The sequence below is a fragment of the Guyanagaster necrorhizus genome (assembly GCF_019112545.1).
Source record: "Guyanagaster necrorhizus MCA 3950 unplaced genomic scaffold BT62scaffold_24, whole genome shotgun sequence".
Classification (NCBI taxonomy): domain Eukaryota; kingdom Fungi; phylum Basidiomycota; class Agaricomycetes; order Agaricales; family Physalacriaceae; genus Guyanagaster; species Guyanagaster necrorhizus.
Genome location: NW_025064903.1, coordinates 44,501 through 66,988, shown reverse-complemented (window position 1 = coordinate 66,988; position 22,488 = coordinate 44,501). Strand labels below are relative to the sequence as shown.

General features: G+C 47.7%; 7 protein-coding genes and 1 non-coding gene across 8 annotated transcripts; 4 read left to right on the top strand and 4 right to left on the bottom strand.

Annotated features, from left to right (window-relative positions):
• Positions 1–420: 420 nt before the first annotated feature.
• BT62DRAFT_935163 (uncharacterized protein) lies at positions 421–1,059 on the top strand (the record flags this gene model as incomplete). Its single annotated transcript, XM_043186875.1, has 3 exons — positions 421–483; positions 532–605; positions 661–1,059. Coding segments are annotated over 3 exons (244 nt in total), but the record flags the coding sequence as incomplete, so codon positions are not given.
• Positions 808–3,319, bottom strand: BT62DRAFT_1078587 (MFS general substrate transporter). The gene is made up of 13 exons (XM_043179402.1): positions 2,709–3,319; positions 2,571–2,651; positions 2,503–2,511; positions 2,209–2,452; positions 2,019–2,150; positions 1,861–1,970; positions 1,659–1,811; positions 1,538–1,604; positions 1,412–1,489; positions 1,295–1,356; positions 1,230–1,243; positions 1,155–1,179; positions 808–1,100 (listed from the first exon to the last, which is right to left on the bottom strand). Exons 1-13 carry the CDS (start codon positions 3,094–3,096, stop codon positions 898–900), a joined length of 1,566 nt encoding a protein of 521 aa, XP_043036704.1. The 5' UTR covers positions 3,097–3,319; the 3' UTR covers positions 808–897.
• Positions 3,320–4,532: 1,213 nt separating this feature from the next.
• On the bottom strand, positions 4,533–7,402 carry BT62DRAFT_935161 (glycoside hydrolase family 18 protein). The gene is made up of 15 exons (XM_043186874.1): positions 7,251–7,402; positions 6,879–7,190; positions 6,464–6,818; positions 6,345–6,410; positions 6,158–6,280; positions 6,000–6,107; positions 5,932–5,948; positions 5,778–5,871; positions 5,607–5,721; positions 5,500–5,552; positions 5,045–5,446; positions 4,969–4,994; positions 4,879–4,921; positions 4,749–4,828; positions 4,533–4,699 (listed from the first exon to the last, which is right to left on the bottom strand). The coding sequence occupies exons 2-15, from the start codon at positions 6,999–7,001 to the stop codon at positions 4,649–4,651; spliced, it is 1,656 nt and encodes a 551-aa protein (XP_043036703.1). The 5' UTR covers positions 7,002–7,190; positions 7,251–7,402; the 3' UTR covers positions 4,533–4,648.
• Positions 7,403–10,616: 3,214 nt separating this feature from the next.
• Positions 10,617–12,951, top strand: BT62DRAFT_935159 (glycoside hydrolase family 18 protein). Its single transcript, XM_043186873.1, has 11 exons — positions 10,617–10,900; positions 10,957–11,350; positions 11,402–11,524; positions 11,572–11,679; positions 11,732–11,748; positions 11,797–11,890; positions 11,940–12,107; positions 12,156–12,488; positions 12,545–12,570; positions 12,622–12,744; positions 12,796–12,951. The coding sequence occupies exons 1-11, from the start codon at positions 10,769–10,771 to the stop codon at positions 12,844–12,846; spliced, it is 1,569 nt and encodes a 522-aa protein (XP_043036702.1). The 5' UTR covers positions 10,617–10,768; the 3' UTR covers positions 12,847–12,951.
• A 475-nt stretch (positions 12,952–13,426) lies between these two features.
• BT62DRAFT_1078584 (LuxS/MPP-like metallohydrolase) lies at positions 13,427–15,006 on the bottom strand. The gene is made up of 5 exons (XM_043179401.1): positions 14,785–15,006; positions 14,615–14,736; positions 13,771–14,557; positions 13,638–13,715; positions 13,427–13,574 (listed from the first exon to the last, which is right to left on the bottom strand). Exons 1-5 carry the CDS (start codon positions 14,971–14,973, stop codon positions 13,485–13,487), a joined length of 1,266 nt encoding a protein of 421 aa, XP_043036701.1. The 5' UTR covers positions 14,974–15,006; the 3' UTR covers positions 13,427–13,484.
• Positions 15,007–16,260: 1,254 nt separating this feature from the next.
• On the top strand, positions 16,261–18,294 carry BT62DRAFT_1034528 (uncharacterized protein; the record flags this gene model as incomplete). Its single annotated transcript, XM_043178371.1, has 8 exons — positions 16,261–16,319; positions 16,369–16,412; positions 16,462–17,032; positions 17,081–17,090; positions 17,142–17,239; positions 17,289–17,762; positions 17,818–17,891; positions 17,942–18,294. The coding sequence occupies 8 exons, from the start codon at positions 16,261–16,263 to the stop codon at positions 18,292–18,294; spliced, it is 1,683 nt and encodes a 560-aa protein (XP_043036700.1).
• A 269-nt stretch (positions 18,295–18,563) lies between these two features.
• BT62DRAFT_1034515 (capsular associated protein) lies at positions 18,564–20,299 on the top strand (the record flags this gene model as incomplete). The annotated part of the gene is made up of 5 exons (XM_043178370.1): positions 18,564–19,293; positions 19,357–19,444; positions 19,500–19,690; positions 19,726–19,899; positions 19,955–20,299. The coding sequence occupies 5 exons, from the start codon at positions 18,564–18,566 to the stop codon at positions 20,149–20,151; spliced, it is 1,380 nt and encodes a 459-aa protein (XP_043036699.1). The 3' UTR covers positions 20,152–20,299.
• Positions 20,300–20,486: 187 nt separating this feature from the next.
• BT62DRAFT_t143 lies at positions 20,487–20,582 on the bottom strand. Its single transcript has one exon. It is a non-coding gene; the product is annotated as a tRNA-Ala (tRNA).
• Between the last annotated feature and the right edge of the window lie 1,906 nt (positions 20,583–22,488).

Here is a 22,488-nt window from a genome sequence, read left to right as displayed (position 1 = left end):
GTAATAGGATGCTTAGTTTATTTATAGATTTAAATTAGTATCATTGATACAAATACATAGACTATTGCACTGCCTGATGATGTTGTTGCCATGGGGTGATGGGTGGGACCAAGTGGCAGAAGTATCCAGTGTTCAGCGGCATTGACCAGTACTACTGCACCTGCCGTCCTATTTCAGTGTAAGATGTGGAAGATTTTGAGATCGAGCCTTTGTTTTGGAACCTCTGCATTATGTATGTCCGAATGGAGGCAAACACTGTGAATGGTCCTCGGTTATGGCAAGATATTCAAACATAGGAGAGTATTATCTATGAAACCCATATTATCTATGTGCTATTCTGCATCTCATATTCCTGACTTATAGTTTCGATTTATTCATTCTTGCTATGCTTAAACATAAGAATGCTCCATGTGTCGAGCTCTCGACTTCACACGCCGCCTCCGTCGGATTTATGACAGGCAACCAATCTTCGTCTTCACACCCGTACGTGACCTTTCAGTCAACTGACTGATCATTCAACCATGATTTCAGTGGGGCTGGCCGGCTGCAGATGGCCAAATCAGCTATTATTACAACGGAAGGTATGAACAGATAGTGAACATGAGGTACCGACGTCTCGTGGCATTTTATTCGCTTGCTCATCATTGTATTTTATGCAATAACGATAAAAATATCTTCCTCGTCAATGCGACAGGTTGGGTCTCGTGGGATGATGTTTTCCTGGAGTATATTATCACTACACTCCTCCCAGTACCCATTGCGACTGACTGACAACACAGCAACCTACATCCAACCATTGCTGGTCATCAGAAAACTGCCGGCAAGTTTATAAATTGGCTAGAGAACTGGGGCTTAAAGCCAGAATCTCGGTGGGTTACGCCTGTACTAGTTTGAAATTTATGTAGTAAATCTAAAAGTGAGGCCCCGATTACCTCTCTCCTCTGCTCTATTGTTTTCTTCCGCTTTCTCGTCCCCACTCAGTTCCGCGTAGAGTGCTGCGTTTCGTGCGTTTCTACGACGATAGTAGTATTTCTGTACGAACCAGAGGATTAATGCAACACCTGCGAAGCAAATGTTGATTGTATTTCCCCGTTTATAGTCTTGGCGGAGAAATTAGTGCCTGTGAGTCAGTACGGAACACACCAAGCGCTTACCTGGTGAATCGTCGGTCTGGTAGATCTTAAACGCGGATGAGCTCTTAGTGTAAAAACTCATCTCACTGAACTTACTTGTGATCCCCACACTATCAACACTCGTCATAAGTCTCGTACTTTGTCACCAAAGGAAGACATACCTCCGTAGATATTCGCAGCAAATATGACGCAACCAGACGCGATTGTTCTCTTTCCGACACTCCTATATAAACCAAAGGTCAGTCCTTTATGTAACTGCAAGATTCAATGCGTAATACCCCGTATTTTCTGACATCCATGCAATATTCAGCGGATGTGTATAAGGCCAAGCGGCAACTACGACGGCTGCAAAATATCTGTTCCACGATTAGGCACAGTTCGGTTTACAGGGAGGAGCTACGTACTTTACACCTCTCCTAGTTCCTGAAGGCAAGGCGCGAAGTAAGATCCACCCTACAAGCTGCCAAGCCGCTGTGGAAATTCAAGAATTTAGTATGTTGCCGTTTCACGATCAATAGGACTGACCACCAAATGCACCATGGAATCCACGCTCTCCGACTCTATCAGAGTGCCAGATGAAGCTTACCATCATTATACACTGAAGAACGTATGGGGGTGCAGTTAAAGCGTTTGCAACGAAGACATCAAAATGGAAAGACTTGATAACAGTCGGTAAATCTAGGTATTTGGGGGTCAAAGAGGCAACAATGCAAAGTGAGAATCGTACAAGTTGCAAGCGGTGTTGTTGGAGTCATCCCTATGACCGTGATGAGCAGATGTCCCCACAAACCAGAATCTGTAGCGGCGTCTTTCACGTCGGACAACTTGACTTTTTGCCTGAACATTCATCAGCAAAGATTTCGGGAACAGAAAAATAATACCAACTCATAGACACGCTTCGAAATGTCGTCTCGAACAACTCGTGTGACACCGATGCGAAGCTGTCTTTCGTCGAACCAAGGTCTCCAGCCTCGAAGACCGCCAGCGGTCTGAGTAATGTTCCTCGGGAGATAAAACCTATGGATTGTGAACAAAAATCATCCTGGTGATAACGTTATAAAGACGAAAGACTTACCATGTCGCGACGGCGACAACAACCGTAATAATACCATCAATCAAGAATAGCCACTTCCATCCTTCCAGGCCCGCAACTCCTCGAAGCTGAAGAAGTCCACTAGCCATCAGCCCGCTAACTGCACTTGCGATAGTCTGGATACCCCAGAACCATGCCAAGCGAGTAGCCAGCTCGGTGCTTTTATAGAACGAACCCAAGTATACCAGTGTCGCGGGAATGACGCCACCTTCGGTTAAAGCGATCACTGACATGTCTGGTCAGATATTGTGTAACCTGAAGACATCGTGGACTTACTGCATCTAACTGTGCGGAAACATAGTGGTGTCGGTCATATCAAAGTGATGAAAGAACTGGAAGCTTACCTGTAAGATAACCGCCTCGATCAGTGATCAGAGCATGTGCCATTGTAACGAGACCCCATGAGAACATCAGTAGCGGGATCCCTATCATCAAAAGGAAAGGAATCAGGAACATGAAAAAGAAAGAAAGAAAATAAGTACATCGAGCTGGTCCAACAATCTTCGATATGACGGCACCACTAAGACAGGCGAAAGAGAATATCACAGAATACACCGCTATTCCCAGATTGACAGTGCTATTTGTGAAGCCCAAATCCGTCGCCAAGTTATCTGAAACGGCATTAGAATGATTGGTGCGATCCATATTTAGAACGAAGGTGGTGAGAAGGATCCAGGGGAATAAGCGTGTATCGAGTGTCCTAATTATCTTCGATTCCTCTTGTGCTGTCCATGATAATAGTGGGAAATAGTAAGGATTGCTGGAGGCAGCGGCCTCAAATTCGAGGGCTTGTGCGGGAACGTCGGAGTGTTTGGCATCGTCCGCGAGAGAAATAGACTTATCTGAGCTGTCCTTGTCTTGCTTGCTCATGGTAAAAGCTCAGGACGGGGAGATTGCGGTGTCAATGCATCTGCCCATTGATGTTCTTAAGTAACAGGAGTACGTGGATCCGGACCCGGTCGCTGATAGATGATGCTCTCCCATTTCAAAATTGCGCCATCCGCTCTTCGAATGTTGAAAGAGTTGTCACACGTCCGCGGCAATATCGCACTTTAGGAACGCTAGGAAGCGCTACAGCAAGATAAAAACCAAGAGATATGATAGCACTCAACAAGTGGTAGACGCAGAAGCACACACTTGAGCCGTATTACTGCCACCGAAGATGAGCTACTTATGGCGCAAAAAGACCGTTGGATGCTAACAGTATCGGAGCCCACATGGTCACTGGAGAAAGTTACACCGATTGGAAACTGCGCAACAACTATTAAAAGGTGGAGACGCCCAGGCAAAACTGGCCTTGGCGTTTTGACTAGCTTTCTACCACAAGGACAATGGACCTGGATACGATGACGGTCGGTCGGCGGCGTACCAGATCATCAAGTAAGAGTCAGCCCCAGATATATTGCAGAAAAGCCGAAAAAGGCACTCTGGACCCGCACGCAACCATTGCGAGGAGATCGAATAGATTCGTCACCAGCGGGGTACGGTCCTTCACTGTTGAATCGAGAGTACGTTGTTCGGTATGGGCTGCATCAATATCTATCTCATGCATGTTAGCTACAGCACCCGAAATGACATCGAACAGATTCGAACTTATCTTTTCCAGGTCTCTTTGGACTGGTCTGGGACTCGTTCAAAGAGGGTACCGCAAGACTGTCAAATACATACTCGATGGACCACGTCAGTAAGTAGCGATACCGCTGTGGGGGTGGCGGTGACGGTAAAAGAAACCCTAAGTCGACTAGGAAACGTCATCACCTACTTTGTTACCTCTATACTCGTTGGTACCTGTGAGCATCTATTAGGTATTTGCCTGAGAGGGAAATGTCAATGTAGCATGACTTAGCTTTTGTACGTGAGGAACTGTAATGATTCTTCTACACGTCCGCTGTAAATAAACGGCTCTTCAATTCAAGACGCTATGGATCTTGAGTCATCTAACTCAATCGCGGGATGATATTTGTCACCTCGATGCTGCGATCTCAAACTGTTACAAATATAGTTCCTTAAGCCAAGCCAACAGCTCACCTTCAAGTAGTTATTCTTTGAGTAACAGATAAATGTAAATGGTAGTACACAGAGTCTGAATCAAGCCAGTAAAATTCGAGGAGGGGGTCGAAACCGTTGCTTCGAGGTAAGTGATGCATTCAGTAACAAGCAATGACGGAAATGAAATAGCATCGTTTCCTACACTGGGTTGCTCAGGACTTGTCGGCATAGCGAAACCCATGAGATCCGCCCCGGAGTTACCTGACATACCGATTTATGGTACCATGGCGCCAGTTTTTTGGATCACTCAGCTCATTGCGGAAATTAAGAGCGCCAATATGTATTATGGTAAGAATCGGCGGCACTACAAGGAATGATGTCGCCAAATCGTCGAGTTCATTTCGTTCCATTACGTGCCCACAGAAGTGGCACTCTACTTGCCCAAACTAGATCGAATCACGTTCATCAGAGAAACACCATCGTCCTGGAGTTCGATAAGCATTGCAACTTGATGCCTCATAAATGAAACAAACCTGATCAAGAGACCAAGTAAAGCAACCACCCATTCCATTATTCTTCGCGAAAGTCGCTTTGTCCGCCAAGGACCAAGTGTCTATTGGTTTCAACTGAGACACTTGATCATAGAAAAGAAATGTCACCGACCATCGTAGGTTACTACAGTCGTCTGAGAGGTGTTATACAAGTACTAAGAACAACGTCAGCAAATTCTATCAAAGTCTCTTGAGTACCTACCGGCGTGTCACTGCAGTCGTCCCAGTCTACAAAAATATGATCGGTCAACAGCTCGCTCTCCGAGGACAGGACGCACTGAAAGTGTAACCACCACTTGCTGAATAGGTTCCATCCGCATTCTTCACCAAAGCACCCGACGACACAAGAGAACTAAAAGGAATTTGCTGACCCCACCAGCTCTGGAGCGACGCCATCGCTTTGACTTCCTGATTCTTCGGCCGAGCGTGGGCGCCATTGAGGAAGTTCATCTTGCGCACTCGAGCCTTGCCGTCGACGGTTTCTTCATTCCCTTGGATGAGAACCATCTCGGAGGAGGGCATGAGGCTTCCCGAAAGAACGGTGCCAGAACTCTGAGACACGTAGCCATACAATGGGAGACCGAGAAGGAGTTGTGATGCAGGGAATCCGGCTGAAGTCCACTGTGACAGAGCGGCTTGAGCGTTTGCGTTAGGTTGCGAGGAAGTACCACAGAGATCCCCTGGAAGTAAATGCTATTGGTAAAGACTTGATTTTACGTAGTTGGCATCGTACCAAGTGGAGCATTGGGTCCTGGTGTCGATGATGCTCCCCAGACATCATAGTTCCTAAGTGAGCCTGGCACGTCAGCTGTTGTTCTCAAAGCTTGATTGTCTTCGTACATGATGTTGACATATGTCATTACTTTCGCATAAGCCGAGACGTTTGTGAGGGGTTTACCATTGGAACCTATCCACGGAAGGTGGGGCACAGCTGCAGAAATGATCGTTCCTGTACCTATAATTGCGCTTGATCAGGCAGCATTCCATGACAACAAGCTCAGCGCAACGAACCAAGAGCTGAGCGAAGCGACTGTACCAAGCTCAAGAGATTTGCCGCATCCGATGATGCGTAGAGATTTCCAGCACCTGCAGAGTTAGGGTATTCCTATCGATGTCTCATAAGTGATGATGCCGATGATTATGGAAAGCTAAAGCTGAACCGCACCCAATCAATATCGATACCTAAAGTTGTCATATTTTAGTTATGGTTAAATGACGAAGGAAAGATAATACCATCAAGACCGTACGTGCTCACCGCGGATGATAGGGCGTTGGTGAACGTAGATCTATTGGCTGGGCTACTAACTGCCTGCGAGTACCAATAGCTACCACCCCATCCACCTGATTATATTGTTAGTATTTAGTATGCATAAGATATCCCTACCACGTACCGACTGATAGAACAATTTTCGTTCCCTTGCCGCTGTTTCGAGCACTGGTGACAAGCCTCTGAAGAATGGCTTGACTACCAGAGTCCCATGTCAATCCCGAAGAAGAATTAGGCGTAGCGAAAGCTGGCGGTCCCATGAGCATCAGCACAATGTTCACAGATAGTCATGTGCGTTATATAATACCTACCGAAGAAAAGAATATCGAATTTAGAATAATCTAAATTTTCCGGTGGGAGACTACTGGCGCTCCAACCTGATGAATATCTGATGAGCCAGATTGGAATGAATACAATACGTCGCACACACTGGGATAGTAAGCTCCAGCAATTGAAGTCGACTGCGCCTTGACTCCACCTTTGACCAAAGCCAAAGCCGCCTTCCGGGACAGCGTTGAGGGAACGGCGTCTTCAAGGTGAAGCAGGTCATCTTGAAGTCGACGAGGCGGAGAGGGTTTCGAGGGCAAAATGAACTCCCGCAGGATCGGATTGCTGCTATACTGCGGATCCCTCACCAGCATCGTCACGTACTCCTTCAATCCCACCTTTCGTTCCTTGATGAGTTCATCATCAAGCCACGCAGACGGAATGAAGGTCGTTGCAAGTATGCGCTTGGGAGGGAGCAAGTATTTAGTGACTTGGAGCGTATCATTCAGTGCGACAAACTATATGAATAGTTAGCGCTTAGTACTTCTGAAGCGGGATTTAATATGGATCAAACGTACCTCGCTGTACCTCCGATCCACGGCAGTGTGAGCGCCATTCCGAGTGACTTCAATGGTGTAAAGAATGTGTGGCCTCGGAATTGAGGCGGTGGTGTGCTTGTTTATGGTGACCAAAGGAGCCATAATGTCGATGATGCCGAAGTAAACGGATGCACTGCCGTGTATATATACTCCACGGGCTTGCAATACTCGTGAAAGACTCGAAGATGACTAATTCGTTCGTCTTCGGCTGCACTATACACCTCACGGCCCCATGGAAACGGCGGCTTCACAAAACTATCACTTAGGACAGTATCGAATCGACTGATCGCACTACATGATAAGAAGCGTAGATCAGAGAAGGACAGAAAAGGGTATAAAGAAGAATTCTACCCCATGCACCTTCTCATGCCTTTTCGCATGTGATAGATGAAGCCAAGGATACGAAGCCGACTCTGGACCCAAGGATACAATGATGAAGACCTAAATTGCAATAGTGGCGGGCCAAGCATCTCACAAGCGATGTTCGATTGCAGCTCATCGACTGCAACTGAATGAAAATGAACCAGTGCGGTAGAGATTATTGCGACAAGACATTGGCAAAGAGAAAACGTCGTTCGCCTTCGGTACCGGTTACTGTCAGCACATGGAAAATCGAAATGCCTGGATCATGTGTTCGATACATAATGTCCAAGAGGCAGTACTCCAGTGGAGAGTTAAGTGCGTGTCAAAGTTTGAAGATAAAATTGTCACACCGAAATATATAATTAATTAAATATTTGATAGCACACACCATTAGCGCTGAGGGTGCTAGTCGGTCAAGAAATAGCACTTGAAGGCTGCCAATAAAGTAGCCGTCAATGCATGCTGCTGTCTGTATGTTCCTCATGGCTCATCGTCCCCAGACCCATCAGCCACCTCTAGTGTCTTACTCCATTCGACGACCTTTTGATGTGCCATAACCTGAAACACACTATTAGCATCAATGCTTACAGTCATCCGAAAACGAGGATAGAAGCTGGCAATATGTACGCCACGTTGATTTCGAGCCGACAACCAATTTTCAAGGGCGGGATTACTCGATGCAGTATTCCCGTCCAGGCTGCTTCATTTAGTTTTGGACGAGAACAAAGTGGCAATGAGGGCTGGCTAATATCTCCGGCGTGTAAACGAAAAGGAAGCTAACGCACCTTCTTCGGATCGAACCCAAGGACCTGCAACTCATCAACAGATGACGCGCGGGAGAGCGCCACGTAGCTCTGACCTACAAGCAAACACGTGTTAAGTGACGGCAGAACACCTCAGAAGACCATATACCCACCTCTCTCGAACACCTTGCTCAGGTCGACCTTGACGCGGTGGATCGTCTGGCCTTGACTCTTATGTATAGACATCGCCCATGCTAAAATCAAAGGTCTACAAGATTCCACGTCAATATAGCACGGCCACGACGTGCCAAGGATTACTTACATTTGAACCCGTCGAGCAAGGACCTTGCCTTCGGCGTCTTCTACGCGAAACTCATCCCGAGTGATCAGGACAGCCTCTGTTTGCATCTCCCCCATTGCTTCCGGGCTGGCGTACTCGAACAGAACCAAAGGGAATCGTTCGTTATTTCGCTCAGTCTTGCTGCTCTTCTGTTTTTTGACGGTTCTAGCGTTCTCCTTCTTGACGGGGTCATCGTTCTCGTCAATCTCCGGTGAATACAAGACGGGAGATCGCCCATCTGCATTAAGGAAGACATGCCGAATCAGCGAACCGTTTTTCTTTATGTCTGATGCAGGTAATGGTGCGGAGGGAAGAGAGTGTCTCCTGGAAGCATCGGTGGAGACACTTGACAAGGGTTTACGCTCAGGAGGATGGGGTGAGAAACAGATCAACTCCCACGACCGGTAGAAGCCGATAACTTTGCCAACTAGACCGTTCACCAGCAACTCATCGACGTTCTTGATAAGCATGACCTGTGCGCCAAGCTTCAGCTCCACGGTTTGCTCTGCAAGCAATGACTCGAGCAATGAGGGCTTGCTTCCAGTATCTGTGGCATTATACGTGAAGGGTTGCGCCTTTATGGCGTCTAACCGTTCTCGGTTGGCATTTGCTACGGCGTAACGATGGGGAAAGAGCTCTGTAGGGAAAATAACATTATTCTGTCGCTTAGACAGAAACGTTGCAGGGGTTGATGTCAAGAATGACGGAGGAGATGGATATGGTTGCTGGGAGGCTGGAGGCGGAGGGAGTGCAACGGGTTCGAGCGGCCGGGACAACGACTGGAAGAGCTCGACTGCTTCAAGGGACGGTTCCCCATAACGCAAGGAGTTCAGAGCATCAACGAAAGCTAGTACAGAAAATTATTAGCAGACAGTATCCAATAATGTCTTTACGCAATCATACCTTGATCCGTCTGCCGAAAAACTTGGACGAGGTTGATGGTATGATGCAGTGTTTCATTCCAAGCTGCTGACTCAAAGGCAAAAATCGGTTCATGACCGTTCTTGGTGACGGGAGGCAACTGGAAGAAGTCGCCGGTGACAACCAGCTGTAAACCACCAAACGGCTTGGTCGTTTTCCTCCTCAGCCTTTTGGCGATCTCGTAGAGGCGATTAAAGAGAAATCCGTCAACCATAGATACTGTCGGCGATGAGTTTATAGATAATGTTAGGGAAGACATGGACGCACTTTCGTCAATGATGAGAACTTTTGCCTTTTTCCATCGTTGGAGAGCAGGTCGGCAGGTTCTTATACATTTAATGAGATTGTCCAAGTCGTCAACCGTAGGTGCGACAGCACCCCAAGCATGAATGGTTTGTCCTGAGTAAGGCGGCTTAACGATGGACCAGGTTCGATGACAGGCAACGCACCGCCAATGTTGGATGCCGCCATTCCGGTGCTAGCTGTGATGGCTACAGCATCTGGGTCCTTCGCATACTTTGCACGTAGCGCGTTTATAATAGTCCTAAGTAGGAGAGATTTTCCGGTACCTACGACCATTGGCACGACAAAAACATACCAAGTCAGCGAACGCACCTGCAGCGCCAGTAAAAAATACGTTTTGCTCATCGTTTACCACCATCCTAAGAACCTTGGTTTGTTCGACACTTAAGGATACATGTTTGGTCGTAGCCTGGCCGTCAGGATCATCACCGCAAACAGTGACCTGAGAAGAAAAAAAGGAATCTAGGGTCTGGCGTGGTTTCTTCGCTGGCCGTTTGTCAGTGGAAGGTATGGATTTTGATTTACGTTTGTATGTCGTGGTCGTTGACATCGTGGAAGGTATCCAAGAAGAGCGGCAGTCGTGTCGTCGTTGCTGTCAACATTGGTGGCAGACATTTACGAACCGTGTTTTGGTCATATGACCGAAATTATTTCTTAATAAATTATGTAAATTAATTACATAATATTATTTATTGTTAGGGGTCGCCTACAAAGGCGGCGGTACTCCTTCCGATGTCGACATAAGGATATTCGAGTTTCCCCCCCCCCTTTCCTCTCACTCAGACCGATGTCATACTGAGAGTCGTAGTGACCTCTAGGATTAGCAAAACAACTCAGGAAAACGTTCTGTTGTTGAATCTTCCAAATGAAATTTATTTCATGGGCCATATCGCTGTTTGCGCTTCATAAATGAACTTGCATGCATTCGAAATCATGTCCTCCTTCCCTTCATCGAAAATATCCTTCGGAAAAAGCAGTTCGCACTGAAGAAAAGGCCTTTCGAAAACTTGGTGGTCCCCTCTCCTTGGTTCCCTTCCACCTCCACCCAACGATCTTCACGATTCATTTGCTGTCATTTAAACGCCGCGACGATCGAAGTGCCTGACGTCCTTGGTGACTATCTGTGCCTAATTTGGACATTCCCTAGAACGCATAAAAGGGCGACGCTCTCGTTCACTCTTTCTTCCTGACCGCCCACTATGTCTTCCATCGCTAACGTGTTCATCGATAAGCATACCACGTCTTCCGTACCTGACCTGCACATTTTGTACGCCGTCGAGGTCGTTTTAGACGATGGAACCAAATACGAGGTGCTCAGAAGGTATTCAGAGGTGCGTTGCAGCTCATTGGACGCGTCGAAAGGCGTCAGCGTTGTTTCTAACTCTAGTTTTCTGCATTGCACGACGCCTTGGATGATCCGTACGCTTTGCCCCCGAAGAACAGCGTGTTTAATGCCCTCGTTCCTTCGGCCTGGGCCAATGACGAGCTCATCACTGAAAGCAAGGACCGATTGTTGGCATATTTGAACTCTCTTCTTCGCTCTTCACTATATCAGTCGTCATCCAAACTACTTGCCTTTCTCAATCTCAACTATATCACCGACGTTCAGGGATTCGACGACGAAATCACCCCGTCGATGATATGCAAGGCCAATCTTACCATTAAAGCGCCGGTTTCGAGCCTTTCCAGTCTCGTTGCAGCTGCCTACTATCCTGATTGGTCCTCGTGGAGCAACCCGCCAAGCAAGATGGACTTTTCCAAGTTTGATATCCTATTCTTCGGTACGGAATCTCTTCGCACGGATTATTCAATTCTCTGATAGCGACCTACAGCCTTTGTCGTACCAAATTCGTCGTCCACAATCAACTGGGATGATGGCAGCCAGGACACACTTCGAAACCTTGTGTCTGCTGCTTGCCAAAGTGGACACAGGACGCAGATTGTTTTGTCTATAGGTGGCGTCCTTTCTTATCTGCTGCATCTGTTCTTGACATCCATATAGGCGGCTGGGGTGGGAGTTACTGGTTCTCAAATTCCATGAGCAACGCGACCAATCGCACAAAGCTTATTAACGCTCTAGTAGGCGCCGTTAATTCCTTCGGACTGGATGGTAGGACGGTTTTCGTTGCAACCTTCCATCCTATTTCTGACTCCGAACCCAGGCATCGACATAGACTGGGTAATGTTGCTCGATGCATCTCGGGCTTCGAACTAACATCTCGTACAGGAATATCCGAATTCCCCAGGCTCCGGGAATCCCTATTCTTGGGCGGATGCGACGAATTTTCTGACGTTCCTCAAGTGTTTACGCGCAGCCTTGGGTAAGCGTTGCCTTCATTTGCATGTGTTTGTTTACTGACAACTGTTCAGGGTGGTCGAAAATCATCAGTGCCGCTGTTGCTCACCATCCTTGGCTTGGTCCCAGCGGCGCCCCCCTGTCTAATGTATCAGACTATGCCGCTCAGATGTCGTATATCAACATCATGAACTACGATGTCAACGGAGCTTCGGCTACCCCCGCACCCAATGCACCGCTCGGTACGTCGTTTTCTCGCAAACAGCTGCCAAGATACTAATGGTATGCAGGTAACCTCTGCGGCAGCTCTAGCCAGCCAGAGGCTAACGCTCAAGCTGCTCTTACACAATGGAAGGAAGCTGGTTTTCCACCGTCAAAGATGCTACTGGGATTGGCCCTCTACGGATATGTCTCGAAGAGTACGGCTACGCGACTTTCGAACAGCTATGCTCCCGTGGCAGAGTTACACGAGCATGCACCGCTTGTTGAGCGTACTGATACTGTTGCTGGAGACCTCAGCCAGTGGTGGGGATCTCAGGTGGCCTTCAAACAGCTGGTCAGTGCCGGCGCGTTGAAGAAACAGGCGGATGGAACGTATGGTGGGACGAACGGATTCACCATGGGTATGATACCTGCCTTTTACCGAAATGAATACCCAATTGATGTCGCCTTTGGGTAGGATGGGATGACTGCAGTGATACTCCAGTAAGCATCGGATTCTACTACTTCTTGGTCTATCTGCTAACATTTTCCCAGTTCTTGTACAACACGGCAAAGACCACCGTCGTTTCTTATGATGATACCTACAGTCTTGCGGATAAAGCCAAATTTGCAAAGCAGTCTGGAATGGCTGGATGCTTTACGTGGTCTTTGGATCAGGTCTGTCCAACGCGTAGTTCTGTGTTTCATGTCCTCATGTTTTGCTCTTAGGATGACGAATACTCGTTGCAAAACGTCATCCGGTCGAACCTGGGCAAGTGAATTTGTGTGCCATGATAAAGTCAAGTGCTATAGATGTGTAACTGTAAAGTGTAAATTGAATACTCAACGACCTGTGTCTAATGTGATACCTTTTTTCGACCAAGTTCATCATGGATATCGCGGATCAGGTTTGAAGTCTGGACGTGGTGCGGCCTCTTCGACCTGATGGAGCACACAGCACAGCAACCGAACTAAATATTGTCTCTAATGCTTTCCTCTGGGTGTCCACGAGAACTCAACTACAGCCTCTCTTTCTTTCTTTCTTCGTGCCAGTTGTCACACTTCTACCTCATATTGGTACTGTCATATTTGAAGTATCTTCTGTTGCTGCCAGAACGGCACTATGCCAACCTTGCGCTTTGAGCATTTTTACTTCTCGCAAGGAATGTATGCAACAACCTGGTTTGTCTGTTCACATGTGTATCAAGCGCCTATGAAGTTATCCAACATAAGACGTGCTTTGTTCAGACGACCAATGCGACCTTGTCATGTTTATAGCAAACTTTGCTGTCAAGGGACCATTTGCCAGTACGACTGTCACTACTATTTCAAGACCACATAGGTGCATCATACTTTATGCCCGGTGCACTAAACTTCCGTTTTTATATTCGACGAATACAGCATGAACTCTTCTAAAATCAGAGCCCCAGTTCATCGGCGTATGGTAGGCTGGCAATGTCACCAACAGCAACAAAGGTCGGCTTGGAACTGACAAGCGATGAAGCAGCCTACAAGAATGTTTTTTTTTTTTTAAGTTTTACATCATCACAAGCGACGGAAGCACGACAAACCTTGGAAAGAGAAGCAGCTGTGACGCTGGCAAACGGCTGAAGTACGGTGTTGACGGAAGCATCAGAGCCAGCAAGGACCTAATAAGGTTTATTTACTTCGAGTGAGAAAAAGACATTGGAGAGTGCGGCGTACCTTGGATCCTAAAATGTTGACAAGACTGTCCCGACCTTCGATCGCAGAAGCGGCTGCGAATTTTGCCTTTGCAGCAGCTTTAGCAGCGTCCTCCTTCGAGAGACCCTTAGCTGCAGCCTTGAGGGCCTGGACCGCGGCTTTGCCAGCCTCCTTCACGCTCGCGCCGCTCGAGCCTTGAATGAGAAGACCAAACAGACTGGCATCAGAGTAAGGAAGGTACACCGACTGCACACTGGTGCCGGCAGGTATGGCAGAGGCGATGGGGGAGAGACTTTGGGACCATTTGATAGATGGGGTCGGGGAAAGGAATGCGGAGAACGCGGCAAGATCAGGGCTAGGGGCCCCAGTGGTACCGAAACCGATGAACACAGTTTCCGGACCGCCATGAGACTGCAAACGCGTCTCACCACCAAAGTAGGTGGAGGCAGAGGTGGAGGAAGCTGCGCCTGTGGACTTTGCGGCACCACTGAAGCGCTGGACGAGCTCGGACAGGGTACCCTGGTCGATGCCGGTGCCGAGGACGGCGATGTTCTCCCGGGTGAAGGCATTCTTGGCAAAGGCAGATACGTCTTCTACCGTGAGCGAGCTATGCGGGGTCGCAAAGAGGGATGAACCGAGACCGTTGCGGAAGGCGAGAGCGTGTGCGAGCTCGATGGCGTAAACGGCGGGGTCCGATGAAGCTTCGGTGCTCTCAGCCTCGACGACGGGCGTAACGTACTCTTGGAATTCATGGCGGGTGAATTTCGCGGACTGGATGTATTCGGCGAGGAGCTGGACGAAGAATTCCCTGTTTCTTCCCCTCAGCAGCAGCAGCAGACGGCGACGAGCACATTGGGTTACTCACTCATCACCACGGAGAAATTCGGCCGTCAATGCCAGATGCTCCCGACCCAGCGACGCGGACAACACACCACCATACAGTTCGCTCTGACGAATCGTTCCCAACGCTGAACGGAATGCTGAGCTCTGGTTGACGATGAACACATGTTACAAGCAACAGTGACGAAGACTCGCCTTGAAGGAAAAGTTTTTAAGAGCATGGGCGACGCCGGGCTTGGTTTCGAATCTGCTGCCTGCCTTTACGAGGAACGTGACGGACGATGTCGGCTGGTTTGCGTCGACAGCGGCAACCTTGTAACCGGCGCTGTCGGGGACGGTGGCGAAGGAGCGCGCTATGCGAGGCACGCGTCGAGCTGCAAGCATTTGGGAAAGGATGGAGAGAACGTTGACGGCGATGAGTAGCTTTTCGGGAAATCCGGATTCGACCGGCAGAGATATTTCTGCGCGTTGATTGGCTCGGCAAATACCGTGAAGGACGCGGGTCCGTGGGCCAAAACCGATATCAAATTCACCAAATTCACACGGTTCATTCCTGCTCGCGATTTTTGAGTCGAAGTAGATGGTCAATTTGCAGCCTTCCTCCCCTCAGGAATATTACTGAGCCACTTTATTCTGTTCCATACATTTTCCTGTCACATGTCTAAGTGCTACAGTGAAGTTCAGGGAAGGAATCCATGAAAGACTCATATTTTTATCTTTCATCTTTGTAGTGGATGGACTGAGACACGAATATTTCTCAAGGCACAGTTGACTTCACCGCATCGTACTCCATAGGTCCACATGCTCCATGCTAGTTGTCAGTTCTGCCTGAGGACAGATAAAATTAGCTCTGTGCGGTTCTATCTAATGATGAAAATGTCAACAGAAATGTTCCTGATTCCTGTATTCTCACCCCAGAAACTGTCTGCTGGATCTTCAGGGTAACCACCGTAGCGTAGAGCCATGAACTCGTGCTCAAACTTCAAGGTCTCTTTCTTTCTCCTTCCTTTTCGGGAATTTTATTTAATTACTTATCTCGTATTTAATTAATTTTTGTCCACGGTGTCTTCCTTCTCACGCCCAATTTTGTCTTCCTACCACTACCATTAGGCCCAACGCGCCCGTTTATTCTTTCCATATAGGCAATGGAATTGAAGAGAGGCTTGTCGTACGTACTTGAACTACTGTCGACTCGTGAAGCAATCGCCTCGTCCCACTCTCAGATCTGGTTGCAGCAGACATCTTGTTCCTTATCAATATAAGGATGCTTTCCAAAATACAAGGAACCGGAATCTTGTATAAAACAAACCCATTAGTCGCGGGATGATTCGAGTGACCTTGCGCACTTACAATAGCATTGGACCTCTGCTGGGCAAATCAGCCAACTTCAATTGTGTTAGGATAAGGATCTATCCGAATTTTTACGCGCGTTTACGTGCCTAATTTCTTTTCAAGATTCACATACTTTTGTTAGGACCACCACTTTCCTTAATTCGGCCTCAGTACCTACTGACGTCCATTATTCAGAATCAGAATCATGATATCTATCTCGAAGACGCCGCGCATCATTGTGACAAATTCCCTTTCTCAGAGCTCAGGCACGCGACCTCATCTTTGCTTCTAATGCCGATATAAAACATATGGCTCACTGAGGTCTTTCTCGACCAGACCATGACAATGTCCCTGGTCTTACTGGTATCTCTTCTAACGCTAGTGTCGGCGCAGACATGGTAAACTCGAATTTCTCCACAGCATGTATCGAATTTGACGTTGCTGTAGGTGTAACAAGAACTACATGAGCACCGAGCCCATCGTGCCTCCAGGTCAGTCCATCATGATGACCTAGCGACCGACCCTGACTTTGTATTCTAGGCGGTGAATTTCCTATTCCTGCAAGTTCCTCCACGCCACTCCTTGCTCTACGATGCGGACCTGCTCTTAGGCCATACCTGGCGGAAGACCAATACGGGGTTGTCGACGACCCGACAGCTGTGTCCATCCTCGTTGACGCACCCACTACGTTTTCCTATATCGTCGGCGCGTCCCCCATCACCAGGGCTCTCGGTTCTACTTTGAAGGTGACTGTTTCAACTGAAGGGAACATTCTCGCTAGCGGAAGCGTGCCCCTCAATGCTACGAAACACGTTCTTCCATTTTCGCTGTCGGCTTTGACACCAAGAACTGAGGCGTACAACATCTCCTGTGTGGGGGAGACAGAAGGCGGGGAACAATTCGCGACGACAGCGCTACTGAGTTATTTGCCTGCACCTCCGGATGACATTGGTTCAGTTACGAAGATGGACATGCGGACCGGTGGTCTCCTTGCCCGACCAGCGCACCAAGATGGAGCGTACGAAAGAGTCTTTCCCTTGGGTTTCTACACGCAGTTTGACTCGTATCTGGCTGTCAATTTGTCCGCCATCGGAATATTGAAGGAGCAAGGGTTGGTGTCCATTTCCATACGTACTAGGGTGTTCTGACCTGTTGACAGATTCAACATTGTAAGAACTTGATCCTTCTGCTGTGATTATGGCGAGTAACCCATGCCATAGATTCATCCGGTGCCAACATTCTCGAACCTGACGGCACTCGATGAGGTGTTGGATGAGATGGAGCGACTGGGCATGTACCTCATGTACGACATGCGAGCGTAAGAGTTCCTCTGCAGCACCTCATAAAGACCTCTCATCACGATCCAGGACGTACATGAACAGTACATCAGTCACCGAACAAATCGACCGTATCAAATCACGCTCCAATCTTCTCTTATGGTACACCGCCGACGAACCAGACGGTACCTCCGACCCACTTAACGCCACCGTTCTCTCTTCAAACCTTATCACATCGCTTGACGGCGGAGATGGACAAGGCGGGTCCGGCTACCACCCTGTATCCCTGGTGTTGAACTGCGAGAACTACGAGTTCACGGCCTACGCGAGCGGGGCGGATATCGTCATGCAGGACACCTACATGATTGGGAACAACGTCACGTTCTCAAGCGAGTGGGGCACGGTGTGCACGCCCGATTATGGGGATTGTGGATGTGACAATTGTAAAGGCAACTTTCAAGATATATCGACGAGGGAAGATGAATTTCGGGAGAGGATATTCATCAATGGATGGGAGCTGAGTAAAGTGGTCTGGGCGGTCCCGCAGGCCTTTGGGAATGAGTCGTATGTCTATTTCCTTTTCCTTGTATCTGGCAAGAGCTCAAAGGTGCTGCTACAGGTACTGGAAGAGATTTCCTACCGGAAAGGAGTTCATCGTTCAGAGCATCGTTGGGATCAACCATGGAGCTCTGGGTAATTATTGGTTTCTTCTCGTTGTATACAAGGATATTGACCTGGCGTAGGCGTTGTACCGTGGGACGACCCTACTCCCGCCGATATCAAAGCCTCCGCCTCAGCTCTAGCGCTTTCCCTTCCGAAAATCACTGCATTCATTCTTAACCCCGAAGTCGAGTTCCAGCAAGTGATGACTGCTGACCGGATCGATGTAGGCTTGTGGACGGTAGGAAACGAGACGCTAGTTTTAGCGACGAATTTGGACTATGAAGAAAAGGTTCTTTTCTTGGCGCAGGTTGGTATCGCTGAACTGGTCGCAGAGCAAGTGTTGGATAGTGGCTCGCAGGTCATCGTCGGTGACTTCAGCGTTACTTTGGAATCTGTAGGCTCGGCCGTCTTTATTGTACCGAGTAGCAAATAATTAAATAAATAAATACCTCTACTCGGACTCGGATATCTCCGAACTATCCTTCATTGTCTCTTACAAAGTAGCAACGTTCTGGGCGCCCCAGTAATCCCGAAGTTCAGTACTTATATTAGGGTAAGATCTACAGTGTTTTAGGCCGAAGCCATGCACAACTGATGATGGCCCTATGGGTCGACATTTTCAGTGCACCATTGACAGTGACGTGCTGGGCGCTCAGGGGCCGTGCATCAAACGCCCACAACCCTCGTTGACCATGAACAGCAATGAGGGATACCTACTATTACAAAAAAAATAGAAGGAATCTCATTGTGACGCTCCTTCACTTCCATGGCGTACTCATCGCATGCGGAGCATTCTCTCTCTCTACCGCAATCTTCTTCGCCTATCATTTGGGGTACTTTTCCACCTTTCTCGTATACCTTCCGTTTGCGATAGTATGCGTACCGGCGCTGGCGATATTCGACGCCGCACATATCTCTACTTGGACTCGGTGGACGCCACAGAGAAGAACACGATTCCGACTGTGCTTTCTATGGTGTCTCTTCCTCCTCCTCGCACCGACCTACCCTTCCTCTTCTTACCTCCACCATGGCGCCCCCATATCTTCCGTTCCCTCGAACGGCACGTACTACATCGCGGCCAATCTATATAATTCAGCAAAGGTCCTACCCGCGTGGACGAAGGAGATGAAGCTCCTCGTCGACCACATTGGCCGACAGAACGTCTTCGTATCGATCTACGAGTCGAATTCTGTGGACGGGACGCAAGAGATTCTGCGTATGTTCCAGAAGGAACTCGATGAGCGGGGTATCGGCAACCATGTAGTGCTGCAGGGAGGCATAAGGAATAGGTGGGGGCTGAACAGCCCCGAACGGATCTCCTACATGGCGGATATCAGGAACAAGGCCCTGGAGCCTTTGCGCGTCCTGGGCGACCAAGAGGGGAAGACCTTTGCAAAAGTCTTATTTTTTAACGATGTTTTCTTTGACTGGAGTGGGTCTTTTCGTTTCGCCCCCCGTCGCTTCGCGTTGTTCTGACTTTGTGTGTTTGCAATAGGAGCTATTGTACGATTAATCAATACGAAGGAGGGAGATTATGACCTTGCTTGTGCTCTTGACTTTGACGGAGTGGGGTTGTATGATACGTATGTCTTTCTTTCTCTGCTACGTGCCATTCCCCCCCTCTTACGCTTCCATCAGTTGGGTGGTCCGCGACGCTTGCGGACGGACAGCGAAAGAAGTCTGGCCATACTTTTCGGACTCCCGGGCTGTCAAAAGCCTCCGGAAAGGTGAACCTATCAACGTTGCCAGTTGTTGGAACGGAGTGGCTGTTTTTGACGCGGCGTGGTTTCTTGCGGATTCGTTACCCAGTCAGCCCCAGAATCACTCTCGTTGTTGTATACTAAATGATCGCTTTTTTTTCCAGAGTTAGACCGCAGCGCGCCAACACCAACGGGAGATTATCTCCCCCCACTACCGCTGCGGTTCAGAGGCAGCACGGAATGCACGTCGTCAGAGTGTTATCTTATAGCCCTTGACATGCATTTCTGGAACACTCCCCACCGGCCGAAAATATATATTAACCCTCAAGTTAATGTTGGTATGTCTCGAAAAAAAAACCATTCTTTTTTGGTCACACTGACAGCGACCTATAGCCTATGATTCACTGAACTTTCTCTTTCACACAGAGTTAGAACACTTGACGTTGTCAACACCATGGCGGGTGATATGGCAGGATTGGATTGGACACAGGATGTTCGGCTGGCTGAGCGACTGGATTTGGCTCAAGGAGGATAGGTGCTCCAGTAAACACGGCTCGGAAGGCTTCGTAGAGATGGACTATTGTAGGTGAGATTGCTACCATTCGTACATTACGTCTTCGCATCTATGCACACCACCAATCCGTTGTTGTAGGGCAGACTAATTCTCACTCATGTCTGAAACACCTGGCGTACATCTAAGCGTGTGGGTACAGAAGCTAACGTAAACCCTAGGCATTGACCATTGACAAACGTGCATTGAACATTAACATGAAGACGTAATTATAGAGGAATACACTCACTGACAGTACCAGGGCACGATAATGTATACTGTACTAGGTAGTACGGAGATTATTAGTACCACTCGCACAATGCAGTGTAGGCTGACACTGAGCACTGGTCAATGAAAAAAGCCGGCGTAAAATTATGGACACATTGGGAATTGAACCCAACACCTCCCGCAGGAATAAAGAGACAGCACGAATGCTAAGCGGGCGTGATAAACCAACTACACCATGTGCCCGACAAAGTGACCTGGCATATTGATAATATGTTCCATTTTCTAACAATATCAGAATAAACAAACAATTCTCCCCACACCCTAACTGTCTCAAGTTGAAAAGGTATCAATTTGACTTCTTTCAGGCTAGATTGAAGGACAGAGTTGTTGTGAGTAAGTCTAGAAAATTTCAATGGTACTCATTGGTTCATTGTCCCCGAAATTCCCAATGTCGTAGATTCTGGAACAGGCGTATAATCATTTTGTCGCTTATGCCGTATTATTGCGAAGAAGACGATGACAGTAGCGATGTGAGATGGAGAGTTATAGCACACCTCAGACATCTCTCCTTCAACTACAAGGATAAAGGAGGGCGAAGAAATATTTGCCGTAAATTTCAGATGCATCCTTTCGTGCTCGGGTCTTTTCTGCAATCTCCAGCAACTTTTGATCCAGTTCACATGGCAGGGTAATGCCACCAAGAATGTCCCGCTTTCATCATTGGAAGATATAACCCTTCCCGTAGGATTGCGCTCGCTCTCGTTGAACAAGGACCTCTTACATTGGGTAAAGAAGCACCATGCAATACTCAGGCTAACTATTTTCAAGTTGAAAATTGGAGGTCACTGGTGTGTGCTGGTTTTCTACTGAAGTCATATCGCACCTCTCTTTGATCCATCACCCTCACAATGATTCAGTGGAAACTGGGCTGTGGCCATAAATTTGAAGAATGATTTCTAATTGGAATCCATTTCTCATTTTTAGGTGTCCTCGACTTGAGCTTCCTGACAGAACTCCGAGAGGTCGTGCTGTATGTCTATCACACCCCTTCCGCAAAGGCTACGCTGTCAACAGTGGACTCGAGCTATATCAAAACCATGGCCATCGTGGCAAGCGATAGGAAATGTATGGTGCACAAACATTTGGATGATTTTATGGTGGGAATAAGCTTCCATGTTTTGCATAGGACATTTGCATTGTGATAGTATGTTCCATGTACAGTCGGTAGGAGCCGTGGTATTTGATTCTTGTGTTCTTGTATCCATATCTCATCCGTATTGTATTAGTAGGCCTAAGCACTAAATAGCAATCTAGGAGGAAGCCGGGTAGCCTCAATTCATTCATTCACGGTCCTTCTGATATCAAACTCACTGGTCTAACTCAATAATCTAGGCTGCATGTGAATTGATTGTGGCTCGAAAGTTAAGCTCTAACCTGCCCAGTCAGAGTAACAATTTCTTGAGTAGAGAATCCGATGTCTCCCTGGGTACTGGGTAGGTGTAATGTGATCGTTCATGCTTTGCGAAGATGGCAAGTGTAGCATGAAACTTATGCTAGAGATGGGTATATATCCAATGAAACTTATTCAAGTTTAGAGGTCCCAACAGGCACCCAAAATAGAACCACGGTATCTAGTCATTCCCTAAGAAGATGCTCAAACGTATGACGTATTGTCAGAGAGAAGAACCAGGACATGATACAAAAAGTTGGGATGAATTCGGATAGCAGAGGCACTAGACACGGAGATACTCAACATTTATTACCAATGAAGTTGCAAGTCCCGCTCTTATTATTGGGGATGGCATAGCCATTTATCACAAGCAAAAGATCTCCATGCATATTTGTAAACACAAGCTGAGATTATGATATTAACAACAGAGGAAGTTCAATGTGTTGAATGAGACACATGCTACCTGATTCTTCCCTCCTATATTACCCATATTGTACACCACTGCCTACAAACTCTTTCGTTTACCCGAGCTCCTATACTTCACACTGACAGTATACATCCCACATAGTTACTTCTGCATCCTTAGTCATTTCATCCATACTGTGCCAACTGAGGTATGTTCATTAACTCATATACCTATATACATTTTACTTACTTATCCCAATAGTACTTACAACATTGTTCTCCTACTTTAGGTAT